At 39.1% G+C, this 13,145-nt stretch overlaps 1 protein-coding gene across 3 annotated transcripts in view; it reads left to right on the top strand.

Annotated features, from left to right (window-relative positions):
* The window catches only part of mybpc1 (myosin binding protein C1), a 31,801-nt gene extending 18,823 nt beyond the window's left edge, over nt 1–12,978 (top strand). For 2 of the 3 annotated variants that reach the window (XM_056425123.1, XM_056425121.1), the window contains 14 exons: nt 373–479; nt 561–697; nt 1,605–1,764; nt 1,845–1,949; nt 2,755–2,943; nt 3,381–3,515; nt 4,398–4,565; nt 4,650–4,738; nt 4,847–5,042; nt 7,081–7,220; nt 7,321–7,480; nt 8,168–8,304; nt 8,938–9,124; nt 12,157–12,978. In XM_056425123.1, coding sequence (XP_056281098.1) covers nt 373–479; nt 561–697; nt 1,605–1,764; nt 1,845–1,949; nt 2,755–2,943; nt 3,381–3,515; nt 4,398–4,565; nt 4,650–4,738; nt 4,847–5,042; nt 7,081–7,220; nt 7,321–7,480; nt 8,168–8,304; nt 8,938–9,124; nt 12,157–12,275 — 2,029 coding nt within the window. In that variant the 3' untranslated portion in view covers nt 12,276–12,978. Of the gene's footprint in view, nt 1–372; nt 480–560; nt 698–1,604; nt 1,765–1,844; nt 1,950–2,754; nt 2,944–3,380; nt 3,516–4,397; nt 4,566–4,649; nt 4,739–4,846; nt 5,043–7,080; nt 7,221–7,320; nt 7,481–8,167; nt 8,305–8,937; nt 9,125–10,541; nt 10,582–12,156 lie in introns of all 3 variants that reach the window. The other variant, XM_056425122.1, reaches the window with a different exon arrangement.
* Nucleotides 12,979–13,145: the final 167 nt, after the last annotated feature.

The raw sequence follows: 13,145 nt of genomic DNA, 5'->3' as shown, positions 1-13,145 counted from the left end.
ATACAAGAAATAACTCTCGACATCTCTCTATTCTTTGCATTTATATATATTATTATCATATTTTTTCCATGAAATGGTATATTTGACACTGAACTAGTTCATCTTTATCTCAGTGATCGTGTCCAAATGAGCATAAAATATCACGATGACCCTGAAATTATGTTTCTAACAATGGATCAATGGATATCTGTGGCCCCAAAAAAAATTCCGGGACACATAAGCAGTCATAACACTCCCCTTGGGGCTTAGCCCCCCCTTTCTTTGTATCCTACAAACGCCCCTGAGGTGCGTGATTCATTTTGAGGTCTTCGATAATCATAAAAAACACGATTTCTACGCAAAACGCCGACTGATGTCCTGTCGGCCTTCCAGGGTTCATCGTCTGGAAATTGCGGCCGGCACCCTCCACGATGCAGGAGACTACACGTTTGTCCCGGACGGATATTCACGGAGCCTCTCGGCCAAGCTCAACATCATTGGTACGCGACCCGTTCTTCATTGGACGGCACACTTTTATATCTCGAAAAGCAGCATTACATCATTTCTTTCATTGTCTCTAGATCCGCCGAGGGTGCACTTGGAAAGCTTGAACTTCCCAGAGAACACGGTGACAATCGTGGCGGGAAATAAACTTCGCTTGGAGATCCCCATCAGCGGAGAACCAGCACCCAGGGTGGTGTGGATGAAGGGTGAAAGGGTGAGCTTCAATGTATTTAGTCTTAAACTCATTTTAAAGCAAACAGCTGGCCTTATTTTAGTTTTATTTTTTTTATATACCAAAGTACTTCCTGGCTTCGGTTTATTTATTTATTTAAATTTTAAATTTATTTAACCAGGCAATGCCTCATTGAGATTAAAAATCTCCTTTACAAGAGTGTCCTGGCCAAGACAGCAGCAGTAGCACATTACACAACATTTATTTTATAATTTTAATTTTGTATTATTATTTATTTTTGTTTACTTTGACTACAGTGCATTAATGATGACTATTTTTAATGAATGCACATTAAGTGCTCTTTTGAGTATTTCCTGCAGCAGGATGGTGTGTATGGAAATAAACTACAGGGGCTTTGTTTACAGTATTTAATAAACATATCACCCAGTTTGGAGCTCTATAAGAGGAATATGTTATTGCAGTTATAATGAATTATAAAATAAGTAAGTTAGGTAAGTAAGTAAAGTATATTTTTATTGCACAAAGTGTCACAAAGCGCAGCACAGAAGTCAATTAAAACAATTAAAACAATAACAGGGGCTGAAACATTTCAGCAGTTAAAAGAGTAAAGTACAATACACAGTGAAAGATGGTGCAATAAAATAAATAAAAAGAAGATAAAAAGCAGAACATATAATATTTAAATTTACCAAATGCCAGTGTAGACAGGTATGTTGTGAGATGGAGTTTGAATGAAACTATGGAATCTAAAGAAACGTAATAAAATTGTTGGTATTTTCATTGGATTTGTAGATAATAACACAAATCTAGAATATTCCCAGCCTTTTTATAAAATTATTTTATATTATATGCTGAAATTTATATTAATTTATTAATATATAAATTCATTAAAATGTATAATATTTTTTCTGTCTCGTTTGCCTCGTAGGTGATTCTCGAGTCGGGCCATCGCGTCCACACTGAAACGAGCGCCGACCAGACGAGCCTGATGATCGACGTCACGGAGCGGGACGACACAGGCAACTACAAGATTGTCCTGCAGAACGAGGCGGGTGAAGCCACGGCCAGCATCAAAATCAAGGTGGTGGGTAAGTGATCGCACAAAGAAAACCAGAGCGTTGCATAGGAGCTTCTAGAATCCTTAAACGTGACACTGTGTTTTCTGCAGACATCCCTGACCCTCCAGAGGCTCCTTTGGTCCCCGTGGTGGGCGGGGATTGGTGCTCCATGACGTGGGAACCGCCAAAATATGAAGGGGGCTCACCGATACTAGGTAAAATAATCACGCCTTGCTTATTGCCGCAGGTTAAATGTGTGCGTAGGGCAGTGGTTCTCACACTTTTTCCGTCAGAAAGATGTTCATGGCCCACCGCCCCGAACAAAATGATCCATGCTGAATTTCTCTTGAAATAACAACGGTGTGTGACTCCTCTATCTGTGCTTTTTCAAATAATATAATTGCTTTGCAATCACTTTCAATTAAACCAGATTTCTCCATCAGACAAAAAACTAATACAAGTTTTTAATCACTTTATTAGAAATGCAGTTCTATCTGTGCAAAAAGTAACTAATATTTGGGGGGGAAAAGCTTATTTTGGCTGCAATTAACCTGTTTTGCACTGAATATCTTTTCAAGATCATAACAATAAAGTGCAACCTGTGGAAAACTAAGACAAAACAAGTTCAAATATATATATATGGCAATAAAGAGTTTTACTGAGCTTTCCACTACTTTAAAACAGGGTTGCAGATTTGATACAGCCACTCTCAATCAATTCATGCTCAATGTTGAGCTCTTATTTTGAAGGGCAACAGCAGGAAAGTCGATCTCACGGAGGTAGGATGTGGCAAGCCGCCAAGAATCTCGTCAGTCGCTCATGCTCGGCGTGACCCGTTAACGCCGTAACTTAAATATTTACACGAAAGTACAGGCATTTTGCCATTTATGTATTATCCGTGTATTTTGTAATATGTGAAGTTCACAATAAAAAACCTGTAATGCCTTGGCTCCCCACTAGAGGGCCCACAGTTTGAGAACCACCGGTGTCGCGAGTTAAACGACTAGCTTTCCTCCACAGGATACTTCATCGAGAGGAAGAAGAAACAGAGCTCCAGATGGATGAGGCTCAACTTCGACCTCACCAAAGAAACAGCCTTCGAACCCAAGAAGATGATCGAAGGCGTGTCGTACGAGGTGCGCATCTTTGCGGTCAACGCCATCGGTGTGTCCAAGCCCAGCGAACCATCCATACCCTTCACTCCCCTCGGTGAGTAGCCCAAATGTCTAAACACCAGGGGAACTATTACGACATGATCTAACAACCGCTTTATGATAATGGAGGAAATCTCAAAGAGGGGGGGCTGGCGGTGATCTGCCCTTTGGGACCCCGGCAACACAGCTGTTCCCTTTCGATAGCCCACCAACCCCGAGCATTCTGACCTCCGCTGGACACGCAGGAGCTTTAGGGGATATTAAATATGTCTTTACAATGGCTGCCAAATCATCTGTGGATTAGAGGTGTAGGAGATCGGGGTCTGTCAGAGGGTTCACGAGGAGTTAAAATGAGATTCACAATACAGGAATAGACGGAAAGAGACGAATGATTCAGAGCGTAGCAGCCAGAGCGAGTTTTATTTTACGATCTCGCTCACACCCATTGTTGTATCGTTGCTATGACTCCCCTGATCTCTCCTCTCCTCTCAGCTGTGACCAGTGAGCCCACCATGCTGGTGGTGGACGACGTCACCGACATCACGGTGACCGTGAAGTGGCGTCCTCCCGAAACCATCGGGGCCGCCGGTCTGGACGGGTACTTAGTGGAGTACTGCGTAGAAGGAAGTGAGTTTGATAAATGTAATGCGTCTGGTAAATACAAGGTGGCAGGTACAAGTCTCACCTGTCACCATGGCAGACATTTTCATTATATTAATTAATGTAAATTATTTTAAAGCATTTTCTAAGTTGAAAAAAGTCAGAAATTATGGTTGTGTGATAAATTTAAACATTAAGATATTTACACATTAAGACATTTAAATATTAAGACATTTAAACATTTAGACATTTAAACACAGACATTTATTCATTTAGACATTTAAATATTAAGACATTTAAACATTCAAACATTTAGACATTTAAACATTTAGACATTTAAACATTTAGACATTTAAATATTAAAACATTTAGATATTTAAATATTAAAACATTTAGACATTTAAACATTAATACATTTAAACATTAAGATATTTAAATATTTAAATATTTAGATATTTAAATATTAAAACATTTAAACATTAAGATATTTAAACATTAAGACATTTAAACATTAAGATAGTTAAACATTAAGACATTTAAACATTAAGACATTTAAATATTTAGATATTTAAATATTAAAACATTAAGACATTTAAACATTAATACATTTAAACATTTAAACATTAAGACATTTAAACATTTAGACATTTAAACATTTAAACATTTAAACATTTAGACATTTAAACATTTAGACATTTAAACATTTAGACATTTAAACATTTAAACATTTCGACATTTAAACATTTAGACATTTAAACTTTTAATGTTTGAAAAAGACTTAATTCTCACAATGTGATAAATTAATTAGTTATTAGGGGCCTGACATAGTTTGTACATGTTTGTCACAGCCCACAAAGAATTCAGGGAAATATTCTTCTTACATTTTTTTGGACTGATTTTTCCCTACAGCTGACATTTGGGTCGCTTCCAACAAAGAGCTGACAGATAAGACCAAGTACACCATCACCGGGTTGACTCCGGGGGTTCGGATGCTAGTTCGAGTCAAAGCCATCAACGCTGCCGGAGCCAGCACTCCACGCACCATCCAGCACCACGTCCTGGTCAAAGAGGTCATCGGTGAGCTCCGTGGAAGCTTCTGTGGAGAGTTTTGTAACTTTAGAGTTGATTAAAAACAAATAAATATCAACGTTTCCTCCTCAGAACCACCAAAGATCCGCGTCCCCCGACACTTGAAGCAGACGTACACCCGTAGAGTTGGAGAAGCGGTCAACCTCGTCGTGCCATTTCTGGTACGGCAACCTCACGATCGACCAACTTCAGCTGGGTTTCTGAGCAGAATCATAAACAGTGTGTGTGTGTGTGTGTGTGTGTGTGTGTGTGTGTGTGTGTGTGTGTAGGGCAAACCAAGGCCAAAGGTCACCTGGGTGAAAGAGGGCAACGCCATCGACCCGACCCACGTCAGCATCCGCAACACAGACTGCGACAGCATCATCTTCATCCGCAAGGCCGAACGCAGCCACTCCGGAAAGTACGAGATGGCGGTGCAGGTGGAGAACCACGTGGACACGGCCATCATTGACATCCAGGTCGTAGGTGAGGGACATTTATAACAGCATCAAATGTAGTGTATTTTAATCTCTAGATTTCTGTTGACATTAATGTTAGTTATAGTTTTTTAATCTCATTGTGAGAGACTTTATGCACTTTTAAACTTTAAACTTCCAAGACTGGAAATGTTATTGTTGCATCGTCGTTGTCTCATAACGGGTCAATTTAAGAAAATACCTGAATGAACAATTAATATTCTTTATTTAGTTCATCCATATTCAGGTTCAGGTTGCATTCATTTAGGAATTATTGATCTCTATACATATATATATATATATATATGTATACGTATATATATATATACGTATATATATAGATATATATATATATATATAGAGAGAGAGATAAAGATATATATATATATATATTGAGAGAGAGAGAGAAATATATATATAAATATATATATATAGAGAGAGAAAGATATATATATTAATTGAGTAATTATTGATCTTTATACATATATATATATATACATATACATATAAAGCAACCATATACAAATATAAATATATATATATATATATATATATACACTACCGTTCAAAAGTTTGGGGTCATTTAGAAATGTCTTTATTTTTCAAAGAAAAGCACTGTTTTTTCAATAAAGATAACATTAATCAAAAATACACTCTATACGTTGTTAATGTGGTAAATGACTATTCTAGGTGGAAACGTCTGGTTTCTAATGAAATATCTCCATAGGTGTATAGAGGCCCATTTCCATCAACTATCACTCCAGTGTTCTAATGGTACATTGTGTTTGCTAATCGCCTTCGAAGACTAATATCTGATTAGAAAACCCTTGTGCAATTATGTTAGCACAGCTGAAAACAGTTATGCTGGTGATTCAATTCAATTCAATTCAATTCAATTCAATTCAGTTTATTTGTATAGCCCAATTTCACAAATTACAAATTTGTCTCGGAGTGCTTTACAATCTGTACACATAGACATCCCTGCCCCAAAACCTCACATCGGACCAGGAAAAACTCCCAAATAACCCTTCAGGGGGAAAAAAAGGGAAGAAACCTGGAGGAGAGCAACAGAGGAGGATCCCTCTCCTAGGATGGACAGATGCAATAGATGTAATGTGTACAGAAGGACAGATTTAGAGTTAAAATACATTCAATGAATATGACAGAGTGTATGAATAGTTCATAGTAGGCATATTCCACGATGGAGACCTCCACGATCCATCAGGCAGATGGCGGTGGGGAGGAGGAGGGCGGAGTCTCAACAGGACAGTGGCGTAGTCATGAGCAGGAATTTCACGACCCAGACGATCCATCAGGCAGATAGGATCTATGCCGTCTCATAGGGTCCGATGACCCCATGAGACGTAAAGTCAAAAGGACTTCCGGGTAGAAAGCAGAGTTAGTAACGTGTGATTGAGAGATGAAAATTCATCCTTAAGGAGAGAAAAAAGAGGAGATAGGTACTCAGTGCATCCTAAAACGTCCCCCGGCAGCTATAAGCCTATAGCAGCATATCAAGGGGCTGGACCAGGGCAAACCTGATTCAGCCCTAACTATAAGCTCTGTCAAAGAGGAAGGTCTTAAGTCTACTCTTAAACGAGGTGACTGTGTCTGCCTCCCGGACTGAAATTGGAAGCTGGTTCCATAAAAGAGGAGCTACAACTGGCATTCCTTTGAGCTTGAAGTTTGAAGAACAAAATTAATACTTCAAATATTAATCATTATTTCTAACCTTGTCAATGTCTTGAATATATTTTCTATTCAATTTTCCAATTCATTTGATGAATAAAAGTGAGTTTTCATGGAAGACACGAAATTGTCTGGATGACCCCAAACTTTTGAACGGTAGTGTATATATATATATGTATATATATATATATATAGAGAGAGAGAGAGAGAAATAAAGAGAGACATATATATAACCCTCCTGGTATTACATCATAATTGATGCATATATAATGAGTATTAAGTTGCCTTGACATTGCATGGTCGACTTAAACTAACAATATCAAGACCAAACTGTCTGCTGTCGATCTCTTCTTCGTCAGACCTGCCCGGGCCTCCTCAGTGTGTGACCATTGAAGATGTTTGGGGAGGGAACGTGGCTCTGGTGTGGACTCCTCCCAAAGACAACGGCAACGCCCCGATAACAGGCTACACCATCCAGAAGGCCGACAGGAAGACGATGGTCGGAGATCCGTTTTCTACAAAAATAAACGTTACTGAAATTGCAAATGATGCGTGGTGAAATATGTTTTCCTTTTGCACGCTTCAATCTGCTTTCTCAGGAGTGGTACACGTGCATCGAGCACTACCACCGCAGCTGCATCACCATCACGGAGCTGGTGGTGGGGAACGAGTACTTCTTCAGGATCTTCGCCGAGAACATGTGCGGCCCGAGCGACACCGCCACCCAAACCAAGAAAAGCGCGCTCATCGTCAAAGAAAGTGAGCAGAGACCGTCAGACCGGCAGAATGTCAACGGTTACGCACAAAAAAAAATCAAGTTTTTCACATGCCAAAAATTTTGTCTTTTCAATTTGCTGACTATTCTATTCGCAGCTGCTATCTTCCCCTAAGAGACACCAGCTGTTTAATACTTCTGGTTTTTTAGACTCTTCAAAATAAGAGCTTCTTCTTGGAAACAGCCATTTGTACGATCTCTTAAGACTTCTCCCAAAATGAAAACATCTCATTCATACCCGAGTCATCCTGTCGTTATGATGACCATAAGACATCATACAATCAACATTACAGTTACGAATATAATACAGCGATCATACTTTTCTGCGCTTTATAATATATTCTTCAGAATATTCCTCATAATAATAATTTACATAGGATACATACGGAAATTATCTTTCTACACGTATTAATTTAAGACACAAGACTTCCATATTTACATGTGCAAGTGTACATAAAATCCACTACACCTCTAAAGTACAGGGATGCCTGAATTTATTTACAGCCTCACCCTAAAATGTCAGGGGGGTTTCAGACTGTGACTGTTGTCGCCTCGGACGATAATAAACCCCAAAAAATATTCTTTTCCTTCATCACTCAGGGAATTTCCCACATGATACCGCTCAGCGTCAGTATCATGCACACCCCATTCCTTTAACCTTTCCCCGACAGGCATGCAGCTGAAAACGCACGATTACAGCGACCACGACTTCATGGAGGCGCCGAAGTTCACGCAGCCGCTGATCAACACGTCCGCCATCGCCGGCTACAACGCCACTCTCAACTGCAGCGTCCGGGCCAACCCGAGGGTAGGGGGCGGGGTTAAATGTGTAATAAAGTGTTGGGTTGGTTGCATTGGAAACAGTTGAGGGGGGTGGCGAGTAGTTGCTGTCAGGGTTCGTATGGTCATGGAAAACCTGGAAAAGTTATGTAATTTAATTTGTAAATGGTTATTTCCAGGCCTGGAAAATTCCTGGAGAAAAAAAAATCCAAAAGTTTTGGAAAAGTTGTTTTTTCCATTCATATTTTCATTTGACGCTGAGTTTTGTAGAATTTATATTCTTGACGCACATAAGCCGGAATACGTTTTTCCGTGCTGCAAGTGAACGCACCTTAACTTAAAAGACATACAGTAAATGTTTATTCTTTTAATCAAAACTATTGTTTCTCATTCATTTGTGTCATTTAAGCTCATAAACTGTATGCTTTGTATTCTCATTGTTGGTTTAAAGATGACATTTTCTCACTTTTTCATGTATACACCGAGATTTTTACAAAATGTTTGGTCATGTAAATTTGGTTAAAAGTCCTGGAAGCCCATTGGTCAACATGTGTATGGACCCTGAGTTGTATTATAGCTCTGTTTCTTTACATTTAAAGACATTATGATATGTATAATATTGAGTGGCTGGGTACAGTTATTTCCTGTTTTCTGAATGCAGGCCAAAGTGATCTGGATGAAGAATAAGATGGCTATCCTCGACGACCCGCGCTACCGCATGTTTAGCAACCAGGGAGTATGTACTCTAGAGATCAGGAAGCCCAGCCCCTACGACGGCGGTACGTACACCTGCAAGGCCGTCAACGACCTGGGAGAGGCCCAAGTGGACTGCAAGCTGGAGGTCAAAGGTCAGTATGGAGCAGGATGGGAGCTCAGCGGGCCTTTCTGGGTACCTATCTGTATCTGAGTCTGGTTTCTCAAAGCCATATTTCTTATTTCTTTCATTTCTACTGCCTCTATACCTGTGCCTTTTGCTAAAAGAATCAAAGAAATCGAGGAAAATATAGTGTCTGTCTTAGTATGAGTTCACAAATGTGGCTTTGGGAAACCAACTCCAGTGGAGAAGTGTGTAGTGTTTGAACCTTGTTTGCAGTCGACCAACCACATAGCCGCTGGACATGTAAGTATCTGGATTGCGATGCACCTGCTATTCATAAATTCGTGGCTACGGTTGTGTGGAAATATTTCTGATGTTCTTAGTGACTTTTAATAAGTTTCTGGGAATTTCTTAATTGGGTTGCACCATTTAGAACTTGAGGAATGTCTCAGCTATAGGAGTAAAGTAATTAGTGATGTATAAATTGGTTGCTGGGGTAACATCTGTAGCACCGTCCAAAAAATGACAGCATTTGGAGGCCAAAACATTCATTAAACTTACCTGCCAATAATAGATTAGTCTTTATTTATATACGTATGCATGTATGAAGACATATGTGCGTCAAGAATTAGAAGGATATGTTTAGTTTCGAGTGTAATTTTGCTTTTGCTAAATCAAGTATCAGCTCATTGACCATTTTATCTCTTTTACTCTTGACTCCAAACTATTGCTGCATAACTGAATTAATCAGTGTGTGTGTGTGTGTGTGTATGTGTGTGTGTGTGTGGGGGGGGTAATTGAAGTAGTTTACATTGTCACCAAACCTTGAAATTACAACTTCTTGCTCCATCATGTGATGTGAATACTTGACTTACATTAAGAAAGAAAAGTCTGTAAATTAGCTTTTTTTTGTTGGTTGTTGTTGCTCTAATCTAGTTAAAAATAATAAAACCACAACTACAATACGTAACCTTTCAGACAAATTGACATTATTCTCCATGCAGGAACTATTTGTGCGGTGCAACCCGATTTAATTTTCTCCACTTACTAATTTGCCGTTTTAACTTATGAACAGTCGGTGCAACTGCAACTAAATAGTCATACAATGACTTATAATAGTAATAATAATTTGTGTGCGGTGCACATAATATCTGGTGACACATTTCCATCACCGCCACATGTAGAGGTTTACCCCCCTGTGTTCTCTATCCAGTCATCTCATCACAACACAGTCACACCTTCAGTGGGCATAACACACAGAGCTGTGGTGTTTTCTTGTGTTTCCTTAATTAAACTGTTCTCCACAGATTCCACTGCCCTCTTTATGCCACACGGTTAACTCCTCATATAAAAAGAGCTCAGTAATAACTCAACAGTATTCCCTGGTGCACACATATAACTCCATGTTAACATTTTTGTTAACCCCTCTTCTCTTCTCTCTCCCCCAGTCCAAACTCAAGAAGTGTGAATGTATGTGCTCATTATAAGGTAAGCTTTCATATGGTTTGGGCATATGAAGCTTATGTCATTCGTTATGCATCGTTCAGCCTGCTTGTGGAGTAACTTTGCTTTCCTCAGCCGGTGGGATTGGGGCAGCTTTTCCTTCCCCCACATGAAAGCAGGTGCCAGAGAAAGAAATCTGGCTTTAATGAGAAAGAAAAAATAGTTTTGCATGACAACTTTTGCCAAATTATTCAGCAGTTCTGCTTTGCTGGCTGGATTTTGAATGTCTTTAACTGGTTGCCATAGTCGTTGATGTGAAATGGAATGAATTTAAAGACTACCTCTCTTTTATTTTATACCACAGACAAGGTGAGTAATGAATTTTTGCAAAACTTGCTAACCTTCGCCGAGAAATCCAGAGCTGGGGATGAGTTTTATATTGTTGTTGACGTGACGTCTACGTATCTTCTACATATCAGGATCCAAACAAAGCGTACTCACAGCGGGTATCTTCCACGTTCTGTTTGCACCTGAGCGATGAGTTGTGTATAACATGTCCTCTTGTATCCCGTAGCTTACAGTGGTGGAACATAACATCAACATAAGTACTGTAATTATAGGAATACTTTGACGTTTAGGGACGCATGTTAATAAAAAAAATGTGCAGAGAGATAAGAATATTGATACCAAGCTCATGTTTCAATTAGACATGAAGCTACAAGCTGATCCGATAGCAGGCCGATACGGACTCAAATTGCTGAATGATGATGATTTATTCAATTAAATGTTATATTTATCGACAATAAACATTATATACTGGAATTGTAGTTCCCTTTTGACCAGTCGGCTGCTGCATTAAGAAGGTTTACACTTCTGGAGACGTTCTAAAATAGTTGCTGGTGGACAATTCATATTTTTTATTTAACATTTAAGTTAATTTTTTATTTTGTTTTAACTCTAAAACATTTGTATGACCGCTCGTAGTTTTCTATTAAGATTTTATACACGAAACATGGACTCAGCCTCTGAAATATGATGGCGTGTCGTCGGGTTAAATACCCAACAGCTTCTAAATTTGTTCAAATGAGCTCCTCCTCAATTAGCCACAGCAGTGCAGTGTTGCTTGTACTATATATTATCCAATAATGTAACATATTTTGAGTTTACCGCTCCAATGTTTGCTACTTTAAGTACATTTGCATCATACATCATTACTTGTCATAGAGTAAATTTGCAATGTGATTTAGATATTTAATCTAAATTAAGGATCTGAGTTCTTCCACCACTGTTAGCAAACTGTGGATGACTGAAGATGGCGTACGCTTTATTAATCTAGAATCTTTCAAAGACGTTTGACCTTCTTTGTATCTCAGTGGCATCAACTGTGCTTCTGGGTCTGAGCGTGCATTGCGAAACACAATCTACTCCGGCCGGATTTCTTCCCTCCTCTCACTCTTTACCGAGAGGTTCGAACTCCTCTCGTCTTTGCGTTCTGTTCATTCTATCAGCTTCTTCCTCTTCTCCATTCCTCTTCCTCTTTTTCTGTTTATTCACTCTCCACTTCCACTTCCTATCCCCTCCCAAGAACATTATAAGAGAGTTTTTCCTCTCGTCCCTCAGGAGGCTTCACCTTCTACGAACTCATGCAACGCGGAGTGCCCCTGCACCTGATCGACAAGTACATCAACGAGAAGATTGTCGATCAAGAAGAAGTAAAGAAAATGGAAACATTGCAATGAGACACGTGTGCTTTGCTGACATCTGCAGCTGATAGTGACCTTCTTCTCTCACCTGTTGGATGGAGGGTCGATAGAGCGATGGCCAGGCTGATGGGGGAGTGTGGGGGAGGGTGTACTGGTCTGTGGCATGCTGTGTGCACGTTTGGAGCTATTTACTGTAGAACTATTTTTTTTTTTAAAGCTAGATCTTTTCTTTGTCACCCTCTTGTGTTTGAAAGACTGCATCAGCTCAGATGCATGCCAGTGTTAGTTTTAGCTTTTGCGTGTAAAATAAATAATAATAAAAAACAAATAAGTACATATATCAGTGTACATTTGCAGTATTTTACATGTTGATTCTTGTCGGGAACGTCTGCTGAATTTATTTCCGTGATCTGAAAGAAGGGCAAAGGGAGTGTAGAAACAATGTGTTGCTGGTTGTATGCCATGTCAGTACTTCAAAATAAGAGAGCAATTTAAGAAGAGCAGAGTAATGTTTGATAAGTGATGATAATTGCTCATTTCACTTTTTCTGTGTGGGTCATTCATGTCAAATCAGTGAGAACATGTGGAGGTTTACACAGTCCGTATTCTGCATGACACTATGCTTTTTTTGGATTCATATTGGACTTGACGTTTGATTGATGCTCAGTCATGTGCGCGTGGATTTACCTTTGTAATTATGACCCATGGATTACAATAAAAAAGTCATTTTAAAATGTGATTTTAGCTTTGAGTACTCTTGTCATTTGGAGTATAATACCACGATTATCTATCCAAAGAAAGCAATTTAAGCTTAAACAGCGAGATTCATTTTTTATTTAATTCTTGGGGGGGAAATTATGATTTCTTATGATGCAAAAACTGGACTACACCATACCAGAATCCACT

Source organism: Pseudoliparis swirei, chromosome 10 (assembly GCF_029220125.1).
Source record: "Pseudoliparis swirei isolate HS2019 ecotype Mariana Trench chromosome 10, NWPU_hadal_v1, whole genome shotgun sequence".
Taxonomy (NCBI): Eukaryota; Metazoa; Chordata; class Actinopteri; order Perciformes; family Liparidae; genus Pseudoliparis; species Pseudoliparis swirei.
Note: the sequence above shows the minus strand (reverse complement) of the source record. Positions and strands in the feature narration are given on the sequence as shown.